This window comes from Rhinopithecus roxellana, chromosome 11, assembly GCF_007565055.1.
Source record: "Rhinopithecus roxellana isolate Shanxi Qingling chromosome 11, ASM756505v1, whole genome shotgun sequence".
NCBI lineage: Eukaryota > Metazoa > Chordata > Mammalia > Primates > Cercopithecidae > Rhinopithecus > Rhinopithecus roxellana.
Genome location: NC_044559.1, coordinates 38,336,997 through 38,362,920, shown reverse-complemented (window position 1 = coordinate 38,362,920; position 25,924 = coordinate 38,336,997). Strand labels below are relative to the sequence as shown.

At 38.3% G+C, this 25,924-nt stretch overlaps 1 protein-coding gene across 2 annotated transcripts in view; it reads left to right on the top strand.

The window, feature by feature from the left end:
* Positions 1 to 25,924, top strand: part of PDZD8 (PDZ domain containing 8) — a 108,842-nt gene that overhangs the window by 74,704 nt on the left and 8,214 nt on the right. For both annotated transcript variants that reach the window (XM_010388883.2, XM_030940723.1), the window contains one exon: positions 21,251 to 21,413. In XM_010388883.2, the coding sequence (XP_010387185.1) occupies positions 21,251 to 21,413 (163 nt within the window). The remainder of the gene's footprint in view (positions 1 to 21,250; positions 21,414 to 25,924) is intronic.

The window sequence follows — 25,924 nt, the reverse complement described above, 5'->3', positions numbered from 1 at the left end:
AGCCATGCTAGATGACATTGAAGTTTTTCTTCAAAAACTAATTTTAAATCTGCCCTAGTTCTTATGAGAAGTTGACTTCAGTGGCTTCTTAGCTATCCATTAAATGTTAATTTCTGAAAATGTAGGCATTTTACAAGTTGAGCATTCCAAATCCAAAAATCTGAAATGCTCTGAAATCTGAAACTTCTTCTCACTGACATGACACTTAAAGGAAATGCTCATTGGAGTATTTCAGATTTCAGATTTCCAGATTTGGGATCCTTAACATGTGAGATAATTTAGGATTCATTCGTTGCAGTATTCAAATGAACCCGTTTAAGAATTTATCTCTCTCTCTCTCTCTCTTTCTCTCTCTCTCTCTCTATGTGTGTGTGTGTGTGTGTGTGTATGTATGTGCGTTTATGTTTGTTTTGTTTTGTTTTTTTGTTTGTTTTTGAGACAGAGTCTTGCTCTGTTGCCCAGGCTGGAGTGCAGTGGTGCAATCTCTGCTCACTGCATGCTCTTGCCTCCTGGGTTCAAGCAGTTCTCGTGCCTCAGCCTCCCAAGTAGGTGGGATTACGGTCACACGCCACCATGCTGGCTGATTTTTATATTTTTAGTAGAGACAGGGTTTCATTATGTTGGCCAGGCTGGTCTCGAACTCCTGACCTCAGGTGATCTGCCCACCTTGGCCTCCCAAAATGCTGGGATTACAGGCATGAGCCACCACGCCTAGCCAAGAATATTTTTTAAAATATATAGTTGGTGCCCTATATCTGAGAGTTCTGCATCTTTGTATTCTATCAACAGCTGATGAAAAATACAGTATTTGTCAGATACAGAACCCACAGACATGGATGACTTTTTGTATCTATGAGTTCCACAGGGCTGACTGTAAGACTTGAGCATCAGCAGACCCAGTGTCCACAGGGGTCCTGGAATCAGTTTTTTACAGATACTGTATTAGTCTGTTTTCACACTGCTGGTAAAGACATACCTGAAACTGGAAACAAAAAGAGGTTTATTTGGTCTTACAATTCCACATGGCTGGGGAGGCCTCAGAATCCTGGCAAGAGGTGAAAGGTACTTCTTACATGGCGGCAGCAAGAGAAAAATGAGGAAGAAGCAAAAGAAGAAACCCCTGATAAACCCATCAGATCTCTTGAGACAATTCCCTATCATGAGAATAGTATGGGAAAGACCGGCCCCCATGATTCAGTTACCTCCCCCTGGGTCCCTCTCATAACACATGGGAATTCTTGGAGATACAATTCAAGATGAGAATTGGGTGGAGGCACAGCCAAACCATATCATTCGCCCCTGGCCCCTCCAAATCTCATGTCCTCACATTTCAAAACCAATCATGCCTTCCCAACAGTCCCCCAAAAGTGTTAACTCATTTCAGCATTAACCCAAAAGCCCACAGTCCAAAGTCTCATCTGAGACAAGGCAAGTCCCTTCCACCTATGAGCCTGTAAAATCAAAAGCAAGCTAGTTACTTCCTAGATACAATGGGGGTACAGGTATTGGGTAAACACAACCATTCCAAATAAGGTAAGTTGGCCAAGACAAAGGGTTACAGGGCCCATGCAAGTCTGAAATCCAGAAGGGCAGTCAAATTTTAAAGCTCCAAAGTGATTTCCTTTGACTCCAGGTCTCACATCCAGGTCACACTGATGCAAGAAGTGGGTTCCCATGGTCTTAGCTCCACCCCTGTGGCTTTACAGGGTACAGTCTCCCTCCTGGCTGTTTTCACGGGCTGGCTTTGAGTGTCTGAAGCTTTTCCAGGCTTATGGTACAAGCTGTCGGTGGATCTACCATTCTGAGGTCTGGAGGATGGTGGCCCTCTTCTCACAGCTCCACTAGGCAGTGCCCCAGTAGAGACTCTGTGCGGGGGGCTCTGACCCCACATTTCCCTTTGACACTGCCCTAGCAGAGGTTCTCCATGAGGGCCCCAACCCTGCAATCAACTGTTGCCTGGGCATTTAGGCATTTCCTTATGTTTTGTGAAATCTAGGTGCAGGTTCTCAAACCTCAATTCTTGACATCTATGCACCCACAGGCTCAGCAAGGCTTGGGGGCTTCCACCCTCTAAAGCCACAGCCCAAGCTATATGATGGCCTCTTTTAGCCACAGCTGGAGTGGCTGGGACACAGGGCACCAAGTCCCTAGGCTACACACAGCAAAGGGACCCTGTACCCAGCCCACGAAACCACTTTTTCTTCCTGGGCCTCCAGGCCTGTGATGGGAGGGGCTGCCTTGAAGGTCTCAATATGGCTTGGAGACATTTTTCCCATGGTCTTGGAATTTAACATTAGGCTCCTTGCTACTTATGCAAATTTCTGCAATGGGCTTGAATTTCTCCCCCAGAGAATGGGTTTTTCTTTCTGTGGTATAGTCAGGCTGCAAATTTTCCAAACTTTTATGCTCTGCTTCCCTTATGAAACCAAATGTTTTTAACAGCACCCAAGTCACCTCTTGAATGCTTTGCTGCTTAGAAATTTCTTTTGCCAGATGCCCTAAATCGTCTTTCTCAAGTTCAAAGTTCCACAGATCTCTAGGGCAGGGGTAAAATGCTGCCAGTCTCTTTGCTAAAATAGAAGAAGAGTCATCTTTACTCCAGTTCCCAATAAGTTCCTCATCTCCATCTGAGACCACCTAGGCCTGGACTTTATTGTCCATGTCGCTGTCAGCATTTTGGGCAAAGCCATTCGACAAGTTTCTAGGAAGTTCCAAACTTTCCCACATTTTCTTGTCTTCTTTTGAGCCCTCCAAACTGTTCCAACCTCTGCCTGTTACCCAGTTCCAAAGTCGCTTCCACATTTTCAGGTATCTTTTCAGCAACGCCCCACTCTACTGGTACCAACTTATTGTGTTAGTCCATTTTCATGCTTCTGATAAAGACATACCTGAGACTGGGCATTTTACAAAAGAAAGAGGGTTAATGGGACTTACAGTTCCACATGACTGGGGATGCCTCAGAATCATGGCGGAAGGCAAAAGGCACTTCTTACGTGGCAGCAGCAAGAGAAAAATGAGGAAGAAGCAAAAGCAGAAACCCCTGATAAACCCATCGGATCTCATGAGACTTAATTCACTATCATGAGAATAGCACAGGAAAGACTGGCCCTCATGATTCAATTACGTCTCCCTGGGTCCCTCCCACAACACATGGGAATTCTGGGAGATACAATTCATGTTGAGATTTGGGTGGGGACACAGCCAAACCATATCAGATACCAAGGCACAACTGTATATGTAATTTTTGTCATAATTGAGATACGGCATTTCTCCTTAGTTGATAGATTCTTTTCCATTTATCTGGCTTATGAGTTTAAGAAAGAACTCTGATTTTATACCTTTATGAATTGTTTAAATATAGTGACAGGTCTTTTGAAAAGTTCTGTGGGAGTTGATAGTAATTTTTATGCCAAGAGATAAAAACAAGGCATTTGCCATATGTCTGTTTCAAAGAGTTATACTTACTTTGAAAAAGATGGTGTGATTGTGTGCATCCAAATTGTGAATCCTTTTTGCTGGTAAGACAGTTTCAAAGTTGACACCTAGTAAATGTGGTATCTCCTTTTTTTTTCTATTAAAGTGATGGAACTAAATGGAAAATGATTGAGAATATAGTGGGTTCCTTGGAACAAGGTATATCGTTTCCAAGTAGTTGAGGGTCCCATGAAGTATTTCAGTTTATGTCTTTTGTGCTGTTAAAACTGCCTGGCTTAGAAGTAAATTAGATTGATACCAGAAGGACCCTTCAGAAGCTCAGCATTTTATTTCTTTTCATGTGTTTTCTTTGTTTTATTCTAGAACCTAGAAATTGTTTTATTAACTTTTCAGAATTACAGTTTACTGAAATATGCTTTATAAACAGAAATTGAATAATAGTACTCTAGTTCTAACTTAGTCACTTCTAAATTGAACCAAATGTTACTTGAGTTACCTTAGACTCAAGGGTGTTTGTGGGGGCTGTCAGGGGAGGTAGAGAAGAGGGTATGAGAGGAAAAAGGGAGGGAGGAGAGAACGAAAATGAACAAGAACGTATGTGTGTCTCTCTGTTTAGCCTAATACTAATGGAGTTAGTTGGGATCGTCAATTATGGTTGTGATTTTTAAAGGTGATGGTTGGTGTAATAGGAAAGTTAGCCCTAGATATTCAACAGCTTTCTTGTTGCTTCTAATTGGGATGGACAGTAAGCTGGTAGTCCCTCACCTGGCAGTAAATTGTGTCCTTTAACCATAAACAAATTGATCTGACATCTGGTATTTACTGAAATAACCAGAGTTGCTCATTCAGAAAATGTAACCAAAGTTACATTTCTAACATTAATTTTCTGCCAAGTATGTTGTACATAGAAGTTCACCTTGCAAACAGCTGAGTAACTTATTTAATATAAAAATTGTTTTAGTTTTAGAAATCTTGACCTCTCAATTGTAATTGAAAATTTGGAAATAATTCTCTGATACTTTAATCATAATGGTCCAGGTTCCTGATATTCAGAATTAAATTACCAAGTGCCAAAAGCGAGCCAAACAAAGGTGATTTGTACACTGGTCCCTCAAAAATGATGATTTTTTTGGCCAAGCCCAGTGGCTCACACCTGTAATCCCAGCACTTTGGGAGGCTGAGGTGGGCGGATTACTTGAGACCAATTCAAGACCAGCCTGGCCAACATGGTGAAACCCTGTCTCTACTAAAAATACAAAAAATTAGCCAGGCGTGGTGGCACTTGCCTGTAATCCCAGCTACTCTGATGGCTGAGGTATGAGAATTCTTTGAACCTGGGAGGCGGAGGTTGCAGTGAGCCAAGATTATGCCACTGCACTCCAGCCTATATGACAGAGCAAGACTGTCTCAAAAAAAGAAAAAAAAATTGATGATTTTTAGTCCCTGCCTTAGTCCATTTGGACTGCTATAACAAAAATAACAAACGGAGTGGCTCATAAACAACAGAAATGTATTCCTCACAGTTTGGGAGGCTGGGAAGTCCAAGATCAGGGCACCAGCAGATTCACTGCTGGCTTCTTGATTCATAGCTGGCTATCTTTTCCCTATGTCGTCACGTGGCAGAAGGGACAAAGGTGTTCTCTCAGGCTTCTTTTATAAGGGTACTAATAAAAGAGGGCTCCACCCTCATGACCTAATCATCTCCCAAAGACCCCATCTCCTAACACAATCACGTTGGGGGGGTTGGGATTTCACATATAAATTGGTAGAAGGTTGGGGATGGGGGAAACACATATATTCAGTTCATAGCAATCGCCTTTGGAAGATTTGTAGCATGTAGAGTTTTGGTTCCTTCTATCAAAGGAGCTTTTTTATATTCTCATGAGCAGAAGGACTAAATTTTATAAACTTAAGAGACTTTGTGACAGAAATGTTTGGATGCTACATTATAGAATGGCTTTTGAAGACCATTTTAAAATTTGAATAATCCCAGAATATTCAGAGTATTTGATTGGCATTAACAAATATTTTTACTTTCAGACATGTTTTCCAAAACTTTGATTTATATAAGCAAATTTTTTAAGAGTCTCTGTACTTATTAGTCTAATTCTACTCCTGCTTATTTAGGATGTTTATCCAGCCAGAGGGCCATGAAACAAAAATACTGCATTTTTCTGGAATAATAGGAATTAGGAAGCCAGAACAAACCCTAAGTGGTGGCAGCTTTTTAAAATGAGGCAAAAGCAGGGCAAATTTTTTTAACCTGTGAGAAAACAGGTGAAATTAGAGAACTGGCCTGGTACTGAAAAGAAACCTGCAGGAGGAGAGGGTAGAGGTGTTGATTTGACAGAAAAATGGTGGGGTTTCTCATATAACCTGTGCTAACACATAGGTTCCCTGGCCAGTCTACAAAAACCCATGTAATAGCTGAAAGAAGAGATGGTTTCGTTATTTTAAAAATGTAGGCAACAAGATCACTGCACACAAGTGCAATAGTAATTGAATAAAACAGGAGTCCTGCACCGAGTAAGAAATATCTTCCTCAAGGTTCTATCAACCCCCAAAAGATCACACCAGCAATCGATCCAAACCAAGAAGAAATCTTTGAATTCCAGATAAAGAATTCAGAGGGCTGATTATTAAGCTATTCAAGGAGATACCAAAGAAAGGTGAAAATCAACTAAAAGAAATTCTTCCTCAAGGTTTCCCCTCTTCTACAGCCAGATGCCCTTCGTCTGCCATCTTTTATCACCATGCTTCTCGAAAAAGAACCCTCCTGCAGTAAGCTTTCTTGTTTTCTCCTCAGATTCTTTCCCTCATCTTGCCTTTAGATTACCTGATGGCTATGTGCCTAGGTAATGATCTTTTTGCAAAGAATTACCCAGGTGTTCTTTGAACTTCTTGTATTTGGATGCCTAAATCTCTAGCAAGGCCAAGGAAGTTTTCCTCAGTTATTCCCTCAAATAAGTTTTCCAGACTTGTAGATTTCTCTTCTTCCTCAGGGACACCAGTTATTTTTGTAGGTTTTTCCATTCAACATAATCCCAAATTTCTTAGAAGCTTTGTTTATTTTGTTTTATTCTTTTTTCTTCATCTTTTTCTGATCGGATTAATTCAAAAGCCTTGTCTTCCAGCTCTGAAGTTCTTTCTTCTACTTGTTGTAGTCTGTTGTTGAACCTTTCCACTGCATTTTGTATTTATCTAAGTGTGTCTTTCATTTCCAGAAATTGTGGTTGCTTTTTCTTTATGATATCTATTTCTCTGGAGAATTTTGCATCCATATCCTTTTTTTTTTTTCTAATTTCTTTTAGTTGATTTTCGCCTTTCTTTAGTATTCCTTGAATAGCTTAATAATCAACCTCCTTAATTCTTTATCTGGCAATTCAGAGATTTCTTCTTTGTTTGGATCTATTGCTGGTGTGATCTTTTGGGGTGTTATGGAACCCTCTTTTGTCATATCACCAGAATTACTTTTCTGGTTCCTTCTCATTTGGGTAGACTAATTGAGAGGTCTGAAACTCTTGGCCGATAGGGCGATCCTTTGATTTGGCACTGTCCCCCTTCCCCAAGGGATGGGGCTTCCTGAAGCTGGACTGCAGTGATTGTTATTGCTCTTCTGAGTCTAGCCGCCTGGTAGGGCTACCAGGCTCCAGGCTAGTGCTGGGGGATGTCTGCAAAGAATCCAGTGATATAATCCATCTTTAGGTCTCCCAGCCATGGATACCAGCACCTGCTCTGGGAGAGGTGGCAGAGAAGTAAAGTAGACTCTGTAAGAGTCCTTGGTTGTAGGTATGTTTAGTGTGCTAGCTTTCTTGAATGCTGGTTATGCTAGCAATGAAGTTGTCACTTGGACACCCTCAGGACCTCTGGTTAGCCAGGATGTTGCAAACAGTGGAATTAGGTATTGTCTTCTTCTCGGGATCAGGGTTATTCTGTCCTGGGTTGCTGTAGTGGCCTGAGTTGGTTGGCCTCCAGCCAGGAAGTGGCACTTTCAGGACAGCGTCAGCTTTGGTACTAGTAGGTGGCTCTAAGCCTTGTGCTGAGATGGCCAGGGTAAGTATTTTGATTTCTCCAGTGATGGGTGGGGCCATAAAGCTCCCAAGAGTTTCTGTGTTTATGTTTGGCTACCAGGGTGGGTAGGGAAATACCGTCAGGTGGGTTTGGTTTAGGTGGGTCTGGGCTCAGACTCTCCTTGGGTGGGGCTTGCCACAGCCACTGTAGGGGGCAGGTGGTGGTTCTCAGGCCAATGGGATTATGCTCCAGAGGGGATCTTCGCTGCATCTACTGTGTTATATAGTTTGCCAGGGAAATGGCAGATAGTAGTGAGAGGCTTCACCCAGCTCTCAGGCAGTTGGCGAAGCCAGTCTCACTCCTGTAATGCCCTGCTCAAACCTTGCCACAGGCCATGAGCTACCCTGCTACGGCTTTTGGAGCTCACCCCTCCCCATCTGCCCACTGGGTCGGTGGGGGCTCCTGTGTTCTGCCCTCGCTTACTCGCTTGTATCCACAGCAGCTCCTGCTTGTCCTCCAGACTCTAAGAAAATTTGTGCCCGGTTGAAACCACTACCAATTTCAGTTGAGAGCTTCCTTTGCCCCATGACCCCTCCCCAGTTAATCTAGCTGCCTTCCCTGAGGGCCCCTGTGAGATATAGTCACAGATGGCTTCCTGGGGCTCAAGCTGGAGACTGAGATTGCTTTCAAGGAACTTCCCACTACTACTTGTACTTTTTTATTTCTCATGACTTCCTAAACCCATTTCAGCCCTAGGGAAGGTTAAATCCTTCTCCTGTCATCTGGATTTTCAGATTCCCCAGTAGGGATGTGTGTTCCAAGGTAGGTTTTCCCCCCTCACACTTTGAGAACTCATAGGTTTTTACCTGCTTTGAGGAATTTGCAGTGGCGTGCCCACTTCTTTCAAAGGATCTGTGAACTCTTTCAGTTTTGCCGGTACGTTCCCGCAGTGTCTTGAAGCAAAAGATCACAGTGTGAGTCTTTTCACGCTGTTTTGTTCATGCATGTGGGAGCTACATGTTAGCCCTGTCTCCTATCCACCGTCTTCCAACTAGTGCATTTCTTTCCATTGCTTTTCTTCCTTAGTAGCTTTGCTAAAGGTTTTGTTAAACACGTGTTTCTTAGGTCAACATTAGTGATTTTTCTAAGTGGAAAATAATTACCACTATTTCCACTTAGAAGACAGACCGTTACAGAATAATACACTGATATTTCTGAATATCGTGGACATCTTTTTTAAAACTGTAATAGAGTGAGAATTCTCTTAGAATAGGTATTGGTTTACAGTATGGGCCAGAAGGACTGTGAATGGTTATCTCCATTTAAAGCCTGCTGTAAAAGTTCGGTGTTAGGCCGGGCATCGTGGCTCATGTCTCTCTCTAATCCCAGCACTTGAGAGGCCAAGGCAGGCGGATCGCTTGAGCCCAGGAATTTGAAACCAGCCTGGGCAACATAAGGATACCCTGTCTCTCCAAAAACTACAAAAAAATTAGCCAGGCATGGTGGCACATGCCTGCATTCCCAGCTACTCAGGAGGCTGAGGTGAAAGGATGGCTTGAGCCCAGGAGGCAGAACTTGCAGTGAGCCAAGATTATACCACTACACTCCAGCCTGGGCAATAAAGCAAGACTTTGTCACACACACACACACACACACACACACATACATACCAATTTTATACTGGTATCTTGTACATACATGTGCTGATTATTGTGTCTTATGTCACATTTCTCTCTTCCCTGCCCCACAACTCTATAAAAAAAGCTAGAACTAGTTATCATTATGTCTTTTTCGGAAAACCAGTTGATGGAAGAATGTTCAAAATATACCTGTCACAGTAATTTAGGATCTTCACTTAGTGACCGTTTTACTTTCAGATTTGGGGGTTTTACTCAATGTTAGAACCTTGTGTAGGAAAGAACAGTTTGTAAAATAAATGACTTATATTGATGTTATTTAAATATAACTTGTTCTTCTCTATTACATAAAATTATGTCCATGTTAGGAAGGGATTAAAAAATCAGTATTTTTGCCCCCAGGAGAAAATGTGTCTCAGCTGGGTCTACAAAGGGCTGAAAGGATGTCGGAGTATGAGAGCTCTTAAAGACTATCCTGATGTTGTTAGTAAATTGCTGTCTACAAGAGAGATGCACGTACGGCTAGAATTTTTTAACCTGTGACTGGCATTATTGGTGAAGTTAAATGCAGGCTGTCTATAATCTTGTAGGTATTGACCCCTGTGATTCAACTCATGTAATTGCTGTTAGCATGTGTCAGCAATTCTTTTTCTTTTCCTTTCTTTTTGAAATGGTGTCACTCTGTTACCCAGGCTGGCCTCGAACTCTTGGGCTCAACCATTCCTCCCACCTCAGCCTCCCAAGCAGCTGGGACTATAGGCATGTGCCACCATACCTGGCTTGTCGGCAATTGTTGACAATTGATAAAAATTTTTTATGTCGTAGAAACAGTATTTCTCTTCCCACAGAAATCTTTTTGATTTTAACAAAATTGAAGCCTATTGGTACAAGATAAACCACAGAAAGTACAACCTACCTTTATAATGTATTTGTAATATATATATAGCACTTTGAGCTTAATGAGATATTGAATAAAATATATTTGTGTCTTTAACACAATGCCTGGTAAGCTAGAACATGTTAGAGAGAAACAGATACTCACTAAAGTTAAGCCAAAAAAAGGTACTTATTCTAAGGATATTAGGTTGTTTCCTGGACCCCAAGGGCAGGCAGGCATCAGGGCCACTATTCATGGTTGTGTGGGTTAGCCTTTGCACAACTTTAAGCAGTAGTATAGCCAGGCCTTAGAAACAATCTAGAATGAGAAACTAAACCACTGTTAGGCTAGTCCCTCTGTTTCTTCTCTGCTTCTGGCTGTTTGTGTGCTTTATTCTTCACTCTGGAGACTGGCACTCTCCGTTTCCTAGTCCGTGAATACACACGCAAGACAGCTCAGCTACAGTATGTTTATTCGATTCAAGGAAGCTCTGAGTCTGAATTTCAAACATCCAGGAAGGAAATCTGGTCCTGCTTGGGTCTGGTGTGTACCCCTGGACTATCGAATGAGGCAGGGCAATGGAACCATGTTATATAAGCCTGGCTGTTCCTACTATTACCATATATGGAATTAGAGGGTTGCAGAAATAGTCCCAAAGCTGGGGAAGGGCTTGGCAAACATTGGTGTATGTTTTACTTGAGCATATAGTAAATATTTAATAAGCATTGTTAATTTTATTTCCTCTTTTTCTTACAAAGTATTATGCCACAAAGTACAGGTTTCAAGAACATGTTTTAGCAAATAGATATTAATAGGTCTTGTAAATTCCATACATATTTATTGCAAGATAACATAGGACCTTTATTAGATAATCAGAATATGTAGGATTTTATGATATGTTACATGAAATGCTGCTGCTTTTTCTTAGTAGAACATGTTCTAACTAGGGTAGGAGTTTTCTGTTAAATCTCACTTGGTATCATCAGGATGGTTTTAATTTCTTTTTTTCTTTCTTTTTCTTTTTTCTTTTTTTTTTTTTTTTTTTTTTTTTGAGATGGGGTTTCACTCTGTTGTCCAGGCTGGAGTACAGTGGTAGGAGTACAGTGGTGTGATCATAACTCACTGCAGCCTCAAACTCCTCCTGGACTCAAGCTATCCTCCAACCTCAGCCTCACAAGTAGTTGGGACTTCAGGCACATGCCACCACACCCAACTAAATTTGTGTGTGTGGAGACAAGGCCTTGCTATATTGGCCAGGCTGGTCTCAAACCACACCCCCCCCGACCTCAGCTTCCTAAAGCTCTGACATTAAACCATGAGCAGCCTTAATTTCTTGATGTTCCTCCATCTCTTTGCTCTAACAGTGCTACTGTGGCCCAGAATGATAGCCTCTCTCAAGTCATCCCACATGTCCCACCCCAGCTCCTAGACTGTTTGTTCAAATTCTTCTCATGCTTTAAGACATAACCTAAATGTCATACCCTTACAGGAAGGCTTTCCCAGACCACTCACCCAGAGGCAGTGTTTGCCTCTCCTGAATTCCTATTGTACCTTATCCATACATGTCTTGTGGCACAATAAGCTTCAGTCTTAGAGTATAGCTTAGATACTTTCTAAAATCTTGGTAACCAATATTTAGATATTGGTCTCAAAAGATAGGGTCTTTGTGGTCTGAACAACCTCAGGACCTTGGAGTTTATATGGGTTATATCACCACAGATTTGGACTTGCAGGGTTTGGCCTGAAACTTCCAGACAAATTCCATGGATGTAACCAGATGACTATTCAAAGGGGAGAAGTGCCATGACCCCATTTATTACCTCCCTCATCACAGGAATCTTGACTGTGAGGGATCAGGTTTTCTTTGTTTTCTGAAAGAAACACAGAAAGCAAACTTTTACCAGCTATAAAGATTTTGAGTGAGAAGTTCTATAGATGTTAACTTTTCCTTAATTGTAGCTTATCTTTTGGATAAGGGTGCTCCTTTGAGCACCCAGATTTTTATAGAACTTAGAAACAGCCAGTTGGCTTCCCGTAGGAAAGGAAAAGCTATTACTGATCATTGTTGGAATTGATCAAGGATCTCTTCCATAATCTGTATTTGTATTAATATCACAGATACTTGCTCTCTACGTTCACCCCCTGTGCTCTTTTTAAATAAAGATATTCTGATCAGCAATTTAAAGGACAGTATTATATTGTTCCGTGTTCATTTTTTCTTCTATTTTTATTTGGATAAATGGCTGTAAGAAATAGAAGTTTTTCTTTCTGCTATTCCTTTTCCCCCTTCCTTCTTTCATTTATATCTAAATATATTTCTTTAGTCTCCTGCATAGAGGGAACTTTTCGATGGGATGAAAGTTACAACTTTGTGAAAAAGTAGGTATCTACTATGATCTGTGTAATTTCTGCTTTTTGGAAATAATTATTTCTAGTGGGTTTGAATGGGTTGTTTTCCGCTTATTAAATGTTGACATTTAAGTCACCATCTTTGTCTCTTCTAATAAGACAGGTTTTTAAAAATCAAATAACTGTAAAATTGTTTTAGTTTTGGAATCTTGAACCTATAAAAATAATCTTTGAATAATATAACACAGTCTGAAAATTCTAATGTCTTGCATTGATGTCCATTTCATAATATGTTTGCCTTGTTTCCACAGCCAGATAATTTATTCACAGCAGACTGGTTTTTTAAAAAATTTCCTTTTGCAGTCCCATTGTTTACTAGTAGTGCTAAGTTGTACTAATAACAGTAATAATAAGTACTGAGCCTTTTCATAGCCTCCCTATCTGAGATAGCTATTATTCCATTTCATAAATGAAGTTCAGAGAGGTTAACATTTGCCTAAAGTCATAGGTGAGCATTCTTGTAGACATCATGATATCTTACCGTGAGTATTTCAGTTTGAAACTTCTGAAAATAAGAACATTTTAGATACCCACAATAACAATTACAAGACAAAAAAGCTAGTAATTCCCTAATTTCACCTCATTTTCAGCCATTTTAAAATGTCCTATAAATGTTTTTGTTCTAAAAAAAAAAAAAAAAAAAAACTAGGATATGATCAGGATTCATATGTTACCTGCTGGGCGCAGTGGCTCACACCTGTTATCCCAGCACATTAGGAAGCCAAGGCGGGTGGATCATTCAAGGTCAGGACTTCGAGACCAGTCTGGCCAACAGGGTGAAACCCCATCTCTACTAAAAATACAAAAAATTAGCCAGGCATGGTGGCGCATGCCTGTAACCCCAGCTACTTGGGAGGCTGAGGTGGGAGAATCACTTGAACTTGGGAGGCGGAGGTTGCAGTGAGCCAAGATCATGCCACTGCACTGCAGCCTGGCAATGAGACTCTGTCTTTAAAAAAAAAAAAAGTTACCTTGAATTATTACATCTTGTGTTTTTTAAAATCTAAAATACATAATCCCTTTACCTTTTGGGAGGGGTGGGGTGTACTAATTGTTCTTATCTGATCATTCCTTCTGCATTTGTTAAATGGCTTCTTTTTAGCAGGAGTGGAGGTAAAGTAAAACTTCCCTTCAACTGGGTGCTAAATAATATGTGATGAATGAATAGATTCATTTACTAGCTAATCACGAAAGCAGTACTTATATATAAATTCTACAATTAAAGTACAGTCAGCCCTCTGTATCCATGGATTTATATCCCCAGATTCAGTCAACTGTGGATTGAAACCCAACCGTGGATGGTGAAAGATCAGATTTTCTTTGTTTTCTGAAAGAGAACTAAAACTACTAAATTTGTAAATGGTGGCAAACTTTCACCATCTATAAAGATTTTGAGTGAAAACTTCTGTAGATGTTAACTTTTCCTTAATTGTGGGTTATCTTTTGGAATAGGGAAGCACCCAGATTCACATCTCAGGATTCAGCCAACTATGGATTGAAACCCAGTTGTGGATTAGGACTGTGAGGACTGTGATGGATACAGAGGGCTGATTGTACTGCCTCATTTTGTATAAGGCCTCATTATATGCCTCATTGCATATGTATCTGAACATACACCAATTTTGTTATCCTCAAGTGGGGTCCTGGAACCCTTGTGGATATGGAGGGCCGACTGTTAAAGCTATGTTGAAAGAAAAAAAGCTTTCAAGAAAAAGGCTGTTCAAGACTAAATGTAATGATGCCCAGCTTTGCAGTAAACAATATGTAGTCACAATATCGTAAACATTACATGCTGATTTTTAGTTTTGGAAGCAATCAACCTTGTAGCTTCACTATAGTTACAAAAGGAATGTAATAGTTGCCAACTTTGATAGTAGAGTTTAGAAGGTAGAAGTATAAGGAGGAGAGAAGGAGGGAAGAATATAAAGTTCTGTTATCAGATAGATATTGTCTGTAGTTGATAAATAAGAAATATAGGAGTATAACTGTATTGATGATAGTTACAAAGAAGTTATGTAGAAGAACTAAAAACAGTGCTATTATTCCTATAATTTGGGGGAAAGATGAGTAGCCTCCTTGTCTGTAACAGTAGGAAGTCAACTTTTGTCTAAAAGTTAGTGTATTATATTTAGACAACACTGTCTAAAATTTGGTATATTAAGAAATGACTATGCATATTATCTGGAGAAAAAAAGGTAACCCTCAAAATGACTAAAATCAAAGAGTTTAAAAGCAATTGCTATGGTGTGAGGATAGGGTAATGGGGACTTGAGGAGACAGGACTATTGCTCTTACATTATTTTTCTATATTGGATTTTTTAACCACATGCAAATATTTGATAATTACAAGTTCTGATTCTTTTTAATAGCAATAAAAACTTGAGTTACATTTTTTTTCTTTCAGACACACTGTGTTTGCTTCTTATGTCTGGTTTCATTCTGTATATACAGCCCAGTAATTCCAGTTATGTGTAGGTCAGAATCAGTATGCATTTGATTGACATAAGTTGAATGAAAAAAACCATATATATTGCTTTTCTTCCTTATTGACTTAAGGGTCATCTAAATTCATACCAAGTTGTCTTTTATTAAATTAGGTAAATTGGAAAACTAAAGGTTATCTGAATTAGTGATTTGCATATTTAAGCATCTTAGGACAAAAATTGGCATATTTAAGGTTTTGTTTTTGCTTTACTTTGTTTTAGTAGCTTTATTTTGAGGTGTAATTTAAACAATAAAATTTACTAAGGGTACAGTGAATTTTTGTAATTGTATACAATCATGTAACCTATACCTTAGTCAAGATAGAGAATGATTTTATCACCTCATCCATTACAGATGTTCCTCAACTTACATTGGGGTTACATCTAGATAAACCCATTGTTGTAAATTGAAAATAGTGTGTTTTTTACTTAACAATATTTTCAATTTATGGGCTTATCCGGATGTATCCCCTGTAATAAATTGAGGAGCACACTGAAAGTGTATTGCTTTCCCACGTCGTAAAGTCAAAAAATCGTAAGTCTAACCCTCATAAGTCAGGGACCATCTGCTACTTGTGTTAAGAGTTCACCTCATCATTTGACCAGTTCTTGGCTCTTACCAATGATGCTCTGTGAATATTGGCATGCAAATCTGTGTGTGGACATGTTTTCATTTCTCTTTGGTAAATATCTAAAAGTAGGATTGCTGGGTCATATGGTGAGTGTATGTTTAACTTGAAAACACCAAACTGCTTTCCCAAGTAGCTGTACCATTTTATATTCCCGCCAGCAACATCGGAGAGTTTCAGTTGCTTCACATCCTCAGCAACACTTGGTATTGTCCACCTTTAATTTAGTCATTCTGGTAGGTATGTAATACCTCATGGTTTGAATTTGTATTTTCCTAATGACGAATTGAACATCTTTTAATATGCTTGTTGGCCATTCATGTATCTTCTTTTGTGAAGTATCTATTCAAATATTTTGCCCACTTTTTATTGGGCTTTTTCTTATTTAGTTGTAAGAGTTATATATTCATGGATCAAGGTCCTTTCTCAGATGAATGTTTTTCCAATATTTTCTCCTAATCTGTGGCTTATCATTTCATTTTCTTAACTGTCTTTCAGAGAGCAAAAGTCATTAATTTTATGAAATCCATTTTATAACTTTTTTCTTAGATTTATACTGTTTGTGTCCTGTTTAAGAAATCTTTGCCCAACTCAGTGTCATAAAGATTTTCTCCTATATTTTCATCTATAAATTTAATAGTTGGCCAGGTGCGGTGGCTGAAGCCTGTAATCCCAGCACTTTGGGAGGCTGAGACGGGCAGATCACGAGGTCAGGAGATCAAGACCATCCTGGCTAACACGGTGAAACCCCGTCTCTATTAAAAAATATACAAAAAACTAGCCAGGCAAGGTGGCGGGCGCCTGTAGTCCCAGTTACTCAGGAGGCTGAGGCAGGAGAATGGCGTAAACCCGGGAGGCAGAGCTTGCAGTGAGCTGAAATCCGGCCACTGCACTCCAGCCTGGGCGACAGAGCCAGACTCCGTCTCAGAAAAAAAAAAATTTAATCGTTTTAGTCCTTAAGTTTAGGTTCATTTTCCTTTTCTCATAAATTTTTATATAGTGTGTGAGTTGAGGTTCACTTTTTTCCCTATTCAGACATCCACTTGTCTCATACCTTTTTCCCTATTAATTAATCTAGCACCTGTGTCAAACATAAATTGACCATATAAGTGTTGTTCTGTTTGTGGACTATCATTCCATTATTTCATGTGTCTGTCAGTAGACCAATACCATGCTGTCTTGATTTATCTAACATATAGCAAGCCTTGAAATCAGGTAGTGTAAGACCTCCAACCTTGTTATATTTAAGGAGTGTTTTGGCTGTTCTTGGTCCATTTCTTCTCTAAACGCCTGCAAGGATTTTGACTGGGATTGTGTTGAATCTGTAGATAAATTTGGGAAGAACTGGCATCTTTACAATAATGAATCTTATATGTGAACCATGGTATCTTCTCCATTTATTTAAGTCTTCTTTAATTTCCCTTAAAATTCTCATGATAATGCAGTATATTGTAATTTGCAGCATATAGGTCTTACACATCTTTCATTAAACTTAATCTTAAATATTTTTAATACTATTGTAATAGATTGGGGTTTTTTTAATTTTTCTATTTATAATTCCATATATTCTATAATTTATAATTGTAATTGTAATAATTTTCTGATATATAGACACTCATTTGACTTTCGAATATTGACCTTGTAGTCTGTGACTTAATTTCACTTAATAGCTCTAATAGTTGTTTTGTAGATATCTTGGAATTTTCTATGTATAGGATCATAGTATCTGCAAATAAAGACAGTTTTTTCCTGCCTTCTGATCTTTACACTTTCCTTTTTTTTATTACACTGATTTTAACTTCTAGTACAGTGTTGAAGTGGTAAGAGCAAAAATCCTTGCCTTGTTACTGATCTGAGTTATAAAACAAAATCTTTCATCTTTGAGTTTTGTGTTATTTGTAGATTTTTGTAGATGTCTAATAAGGTTTAGGAAGTTCTCTTATAATTCTAGTTTGTTGAGGGCTTTTACCATTAATGAATATTGGATTTTGTTAATTTTTTTGCAGTTATTGAAATATGGCTTTCTCCATTGTTTTGTTAATATGATAAATTACATTGATTCACCTCGTTACGATTATTATCTTTTTTAATATATTGCTGGGTTGAATTTCCTAAAATTTTGTTAAATTTTGTATCTTTTTGAACATTAGAGAGATTAGTCTGTACTTCTATTTTCTTGTTTTATGTTTGCCTTGTTTTATTTTTTTCTTTCAGAATTCACCAATGAAGCAACCTAGCTCCCAACTGGGAGAGGGAGGTTTTTGTGTGTTGGGAAGCAAGGCTTATAATTATTAATTTAATGTATATAATTGATATAATCATGTATACTTGAAAAAAATGTACTTTGCCATTGTTGAATGTAATGTTCTATAAGTGTCAGTTAAATCAAGGTTGATGATGTTGAGGTTGCCTGTGCCTCCACTTATTTTTTCTGGTTATATTGGTTGCTGAGAGAGGGATGAAGAAAGCAAGTTATACCTCTAGCAGCAGCTTTAGTAAAGTTACATTGCAAAGAGATAACGCTTGTAAGGATAGGAGGAATTTGTTACCATGTTTTATGGTCTGCCACTGAGTTCATTTTACTGTTCTCTGTACTTTTGTATATATTGGAAATTTTCTGTAATAAAATCTTAAAAACCAAACCCTCTCAGGTGATATTATATTCCAGGGAATGCATGTTGAAGCCACAGCATGCTTCACCGTATACAGGAAAAATATTTAGGATTTCTATTTATGTTTTTTTTTACATTGTTATTTTTAAAGTTCTATTTTGGCATATGTTTTGTAGGGCAAGGCATATCCAATAGTCATAAATAATTTTAAAATATAGATGCATACATATGGGAGAGAATTATATATTATATGTTATTTTACTATTCTGGTTTTAAAACAGTAGTTTTACCCTCGTGGAAAATCGGTTTTATTCCAAAAGTTATGTATCATTGGATGGTCTTGAACCTTATCTTAAATTTTATATTAAAATAACTGTTTTTATGGAATACTCATTTTTAAATGCTTTGTTTTGTCAGGGTTTTAACTAAGAGGTGTTTTTATATTCTGAAACTCCTGAATCATGTCAGAACTTAAGGTGATAATTTTCATTTCAGGGAATGCTGAAATTACAATCTAAAATTAGGTCAGTGGTGTGCAGGCTTAAAAGGAAACAAAAACCAGCTTTTAACAAACAAGAAGTAAAAGAAACAGTGTCTTAATGTTCTGTTCCCTGTATATACTTGAAATTAAGAGTATTTACTAATAATCAGTAAAAATTGGGGAGAAAGTGAGGTAATGTAATATTGGCCCTAATTATTCCTACTGAAAACATTATTATTTTTTTTTTTTCCTGCATCTGGAATGTTTACTTCAGGTGTCATTTGAATTAAGAAAACCAAAGGGAAAGATATGATTTATAGATAGAAAATAAATTAAGAAACTAAATTACACTAATACCTTACACTAGCCTCAATTCACTTCCTAACCCTATCCCCTGAATCTCCATTGTACTTTTAAAAGCAGAGTAAATCACAAAAAAAACACATTCCAAATGCAAGTGTTAATTTTTAAACTTTACAGTACTCAGACTTACACTGTTTAAGTTTTGTACCCATTTGCTATCATTAGCTTCCTGCAGTTAGAAAAACTTACATTCTAAATTTCAGCTTGGCAATCTGTATATTAGGAATGTATTTATGTTCCTGGATTTGAGAGAAAATATGTTCTTAAGGGTTTTGTTAAAAGCCTTAATTGTGTACAGCACTTTACATTGTAAGGTGATTAATTGCTGTGTCATAAGGCAGGGATTGGACAAATGTCTTGGGAGATTTAAACACAAATTACGTGTTTTGGAGGGGCTTTGTGTTTTGTAAACCTTTAGGTAATTCAGAATTTGACCACCTATCCCATTTCTTGAGCACAGTATGATTAAGATTTTCCTTAAAATGACAACTTTACAAAATTTGTTAACACCCAAATTAAAGAACAGCTTCCAGTGAGGGTTCTTTTACCAGCCAGTATCATTAGGTAGGAAAATTGAATTTCTGTCCAAGTGGGATTTATATATTAAAGCAGTACAGCCAGTGATATATTTGGATGTTAGGGTATTTGGCAAAGTCCCTCATGAGATATCCTTGAAGAATAGGACTTAAGAAATGTGGACTGCAGAATAATACAATTAGACTGATTTGTAATTGAGCACCATGAACACTAATTGAATTCTTGTCATCAGCTGGGATGTAGCACGCTGCCAGGTTTTTTTTTTTAAATCAGTTGTTTGAATGAGGACAAATAGTATGATGATGATGATGACGTTAATTCACAGATGATGTTAATCTGGTATCCACATTCCTGAAAATTGGATGGCAGGTTTATTTAGAAAACAAAATGATCTTGATGGGTTAGAACAGGACATCTCATTAACAATGTAACTTTTTTTTTTTTAATTAAAGATGGAGTCTCACTGTGTTGCCCAGGTTGGTCTTGAACTACTGGGCTCAAATGGTCCTCCCACCTGAGCCCTCCTGAGTAGCTGGGATTACAGGTGTGCACCACCATCCCCACCACATGATAACTCCTTTTTTTTTTTCTGAGGTGGAGTCTCGCTTTGTTACCCAGGCTGGAGTGCAGTGGTGCAATCTCGGCTCACTCCAACCTCCGCCTCCTGGGTTCATGCCATTCTCCTGCCTCAGCCTCCCGAGTAGCTGGGACTACAGACACTGCCACCACACCTGGCTAATTTTTTGTATTTTTAGTAGAGACAGGGTTTCAATCTCCTGATTGATGTTAGCCAAGATGGTCTCAATCTCCTGACCTCGTGATCTGCCCACCTCAGCTTCCCAAGTGCTGGCATTACCTGCATGAACCACTGCGCCCGGCCGATAACTCTTATTAAAGTATAAATGTAAACTCTTTTCCTTTGCCTCTTCCCAAAAAAGAAACTTTAAGAATACACTGGCCAGGGGTGGTGGCTCACGCCTTTAATCCTAGCACTTTGGGAGGCTGAGGTGGGCGGATCACTTGAGCCCAGGAGTTTTGAGACCAGCGTGGGCAACAATGGCAAAACCCCATCTCTACACAAAAAATACAAAAATTTGCCGGGCGTAGTTGCGCACAACTGTAGTCCCAGCTGCTTGGGAGGCTGAGGTGAGAGAATCGCTTGTGCCTGGGAGGCGGAGGTTGCAGTGAGCCAAGGTTGTGCCACTGCATTCCAGCCTAGGTGACAGAGTGAAACCCTGTCTCAAAAAAAAGAAAGAAAAAAAGAAAAGGATACAGCATAAAAAATGGATTTTCCAAAGCACATATAATGAATGGCATAGATCATTTTCATTATATTTGAAAAAAGCAAGATTCAGAATTATATTCATGATTCATGTCTCAGTTTTATTGAGACGTCTCAATTTTGTGTTAAATATATATTAGAAAATATATAGAATAGTTCTAGATTATATAATTGGGAATGGTATTCTTTTTATTTTGCCTTTCTGTTTATTTCCCATTTTCTACAATGAGCATGGAGCAAGGAGTAATAATAAAACACATTGAAGATAAAGTGTTTAATTTTTTTATATGATTTAAATGTGTAGTCTAAGGATAGTTAATTTATATTGTTACAGTAAAGATTTTCTCCTTTATTTGTCTTTAATAATAGTCACCATGATACGAAAGTCAGCATCCAGCCATGGTGCTCTCTGCACAGAACAGTCTGTTACTGTTTTCTTCCTCTATTACTAGAAATCCATTGAATCCGTTTTCATTTTTTCCCCTTTATCAAAGGTTGAATTAATAAAAGGGAATTTACAAAGTGTTGGACTTACACTTCGTCTTGTCCAGTCAACTGATGGGTATGCTGGGCACGTCATCATTGAAACTGTGGCTCCAAACTCGCCCGCTGCAATTGCAGATCTTCAGCGGGGAGATCGACTTATCGCCATTGGAGGTAATTATGCTAATATGCATTATACTTTACCTTTACAGATAAACTGCAAAGTAGGTGTGAGGTTTTTCCTCCCTTCCTTTTTCCTTGTTTCTATAATATGCATATATTACTTTTATAATGAAAATAAAGTAATAAACTTTATTATAAATAAACATTTGAAGGAGGCCTTCAAAATACATTTAAAACATACATGCCATTTTAGTTCTAATGTATAAATCTTTAAAATACTTTATTTAGACCACTTTTATATAACCACTCTATTCCTTCCCTTCCCACCTTCTACTACTCTGTTTATTTTTTCTTGAATGTGAAAGTAAGGACAAATAAACAGTTAGGTTATCTTTCTGTATGACTACCACCATTGCTACTCTGAACCTAAAATTGGTAATATTAGCACTACTGCCCCCATCACTTAGCACTAGATAATGAGCAGCAGAGGAACTAACATTCCTTTTCCAGGAGGGCACATCTGAACTGTCCTGTGACCCTGTGTCATCTGAATGGCCAGCCATTTGTTAGTATGTTGTTGCTCAGAATTCAGCCCAAATCACTGGTGGAAAAATGTGTTACTTACATGCCTTCCTATTACTTGGATTGTTAACAGTAAAAACTCTCCGAAGATAGCAGATTATTTGTTTATATATAAATGTCTAAGCAGTAGGACTCATTGTACACAGCAGTGGGGGGAAAGTCCAAACCTTTTCAACCTTCGTAGTACCTGTCCCATCTATTCTAGGCTTGTTGAGAGATTTCTTGAACATATGGTTGGTCACAGTTGATCTTCTCAGGGCAATGTGATTTTTTTTTCACAGCTTAGACAATAAATAAGTTAGAACAGTTCCCAAATCAAGGTGCAGTTGTCCTTGGTTACATGTCAAAGAAACTCTGCCTTTGATTCAAATCCATCTTGACAATAAAATAATGAAAATTATTTAGTTGCATACCTGGGAGCCCAATTAAGTTAATATTTTCACATGGGAATCTCTCTGATCATGGCATAAGCAGTGCTTCTCAAACTTTCCCATGTATGCCAGTCACCCAGACCTGATGTTAAAATGTGCATTCTGAATCAGGAGACCTGTAGTGGGGCCCAAGATTCTGCATTTCTCACAAACTCCTCCCAAATGGTGATGCTCATGCATAAACACTTAGGGAGGCATAAAATAGACATCATTCATTATATTAATATTTAATATTTTGATAGAATAGAATTAATTTTTTTGGTCTTTTTTGGGGGTTGTGTTGCAATTACACAAGTAGTAAATACCTGTTATCAAAAATAAATTAATTAACCTAAGCAATATAAATGTATACAGAATGAAAAAGCAAAAGTCATCCCTTGACATCTAACATTTGTTAATAATGGTAACAATAGGCCGGGCTCGGTGGCTCACGCCTGTAATCCCAGCACTTTGAGAGGCTGAGGTGGGTGGATCACCTGAGGTCAGGAGTTCGAGACCAGCCTGGCCAACATGGTGAAACCTGTCTCTACTGAAAATACAAAAATTAGCTGGGTGTGGTGGTGGGTGCCTGTAATCCCAGCTACTCAGGAGGCTGAGGCAGGAGAATTGCTTGAACCTGGAAGGCAGAGGTTACAGTGAGCTGAGATCATACCATTGCAGCACTCCAGCCTGGGCAACAAGAGTGAAACTCCATCTCAAATAATAATAATAATAATAATAATAATATTTATTAAGATGAAGGGCAGATATAATACACATTCTTTTTTTTTTTTTTTTTTAACCTTGGGACATAACAGAAAAGCTTTTGTATGTCTCTTGTTTTTTGTTCTTTTCTGTACATAAATATATGCTTTTCCCAGTTTTTGTTTAGGAAACAAAAATTTCTAAACTGCATTTTTGTAATAGTCTTTATTTCTTTCAGCATGTTGTAAACTTTGCCCATGTCAACAGATATTTTTCAAAACATTTTTATATAGCTTGATTCATTTTTATGGGTATATAATTGATGATAGTTGAAATAAGATTGGCAGAATATTATATTTGAAACTCAAAATGGAATTCACTTTACTGTTTCCTCAACTTTTGAGTATGTTTGAAATATTCCAAAAGAAAAATCCAGACTTGAATGGTGTATTCCTGAGAGAGAGTCACAATGGCCATCTCCACAAAACACCTGATGACTGAGGAATAGATGAGACGAGGGCAGATTTTTAGTCATAAAAAATGAGTTCAGATTGAGTTGAAGTTTTTACCTACTGTAGATCATTAGATGGACTCATTTTTCATTTATGCGTATGTCAAACTATAATTTTGCTGAGACATAGTGTGGTTAGAAGGACATAGTAGAACTTAACGCTAGATAAATAATGAAGCACCATATTAGAAAGCTCTGAATTTCCGTGTGATAAGTTTGTAGGCTAAAGGGGCAAAAGCTTTAGGAAAATTTGGTAGCAATATGTTTGGTGTTTAAAGTAGGGAAGGTCTGAGTGAGAGATTGTAGTAAAGGGCTGTTTATTGCTCAAGTGAAGGCCAGTTATCAGGAGGATCTGATCAGGGAAGGAAAACGGGCTGAAATCACAAGTTTGAGTTGACAGCTGAATGTTTCTAGGGAGTCAGCTATCCCTAGGATTCAGATTAAGTTAACTGGGAGTGGCAAGTTAATTGATAGTAGTGAGGACAGAGAGACAATCAAAGAAAGGTTTTAGCTCTGCTGAAAATTTAGTCCCAAAGGAACGTCCAGGTGGTGAAGTCCAGTAGTTGGGAATGTAGAACTAGAGTGAAGAAGGGAAACCAAAGAAAAAGTTGATAGTTTTTGAAACTACTGGAGTAGCTGTAATTTACCAGGGAGAAAGCAAAAAAGGGTGAGAGAACTAGTGCCAAACTTTGGTAACAGTTGCATATAAGGTGCACGTGGTATAGGTGGAGAAAAAGAAACTAGAGGAGAGATGATCAGAACCAATTGTGTAAAGTGTTGTGGAAACAAAGAAAAAGAAAAATTTTAAAGAAAAAGCAGGAAGGAAGAAAAAGTATAAGGATAATTGATAGAGCAAAGTCAGCAAGGAGATAGGATTGGATCCAAAGTAAGTATACAAATAGAGGGATACTTTCTCCTCTGAAGATAATACTAAAAATGATTGGTAGGGAGAAAAGGTAGCTTCATATTGATCTTTTTGGCAAATAAGGTGATATCATTCACAGAGTAAAAGAGAGTAGGGTGAGTAGACTCTAGGCAAACAGGAAAGGTTTGCAGCTGATGTTTGAGAGACTTAGTTGTTTAGAGACCAATCAAAAGAATGCTAAGCAGCCCTGAACACCTTGCCAAAGATGGATGGCTAACTTCATACAGATCCAGGTGGCAAGCCCAAGAGCAGGAAAGGGCAATAGTGGGGCTAGTAAAGCTGGGGATCAAAAAACACAAGGACAAGACAATAAAATATTGGTAAGAACATCACTGTAATCTTGAGACATAGGGTTGGATAGAAGAGCAAGTGGTATCAGGAGACTAACAGGACTATGAGAAGAAAAGAGGAATGATTGGGCCGGGAAGTTGCCTAGAAGTAGTAAGCAGACAGGATTGTAAGAGGTGAAAAATAGGAGATTGTGATCAGAGAATAATTGAAAATGAAAGATCTTTGATGTGGACAAATTCCAAGTAATGACTGAGTCTAAAGCCTGATCTTCCCAAACAGCTAATGTAAGAGGACACAGGTTGAGGAACCCTGAAGTCAAGTTATGAGAAGGGGGTGGTATTACTTAGATATATTAGGATGGCCCGAAGATCTTTGGAAAACAAAGAGCCTTCTTATTCTTTCTCTAAGTTCTACATAAAGGGATAGCTTGGGCAAGTGCTATTTTAGAGAGTGTGGGAAGAGTGACAGGAAACAAGTAGCACCTTTCAGTGCTAACACACCTAGAATATCTATAGAAGAATACACTAGAAGCTACTAAGGTCAGGGAAGTGACAGTATGTCTGGGAGATAGAAGTGGAAAGAATATTTTTTACTGTACATCTTTTTATACCTTTCGAATTTTAAACTACGTGTAACAATTAAAAAATTAGAAAAATCAAAACTTAACATAGATATTACAGATGCAGATAGTAACCAACTTACTTAACTTCAAAGTAGTTTATCCCTTACTTGTTCTTTCTGGTTTTGAAAAAGATGAATGGGATGGATAGGGTTGATAAAAAGAATCTGTAAAAGTATGTTATTCATAGTATAGTATTTTGCTACATTATTTTCAAGCACTGGTCTCTTAATTTGAATCTTTCATCATATGTCTTGTAATCCCTGGAGTATTTTAGAATTTCCTTCAGTGGAATCACAGCTTTCCCTAAGTCTGACATAGCCATTAATAGAAGCCTTTAAATAGATCTCCCTCTGTTCACTTCTTCAGTTCAAACTGAGAGATGTCATCTAACCTACGAAGAGATAAAAAGTAATTAGGAATTAGCATCGTGGCACTCTTTTAGGGATCCTGTGTCATCATCTGGTTTGAAAAGATAAACATCTCCAGGATATCAGCACATTCAGGGTTTGAGAATTA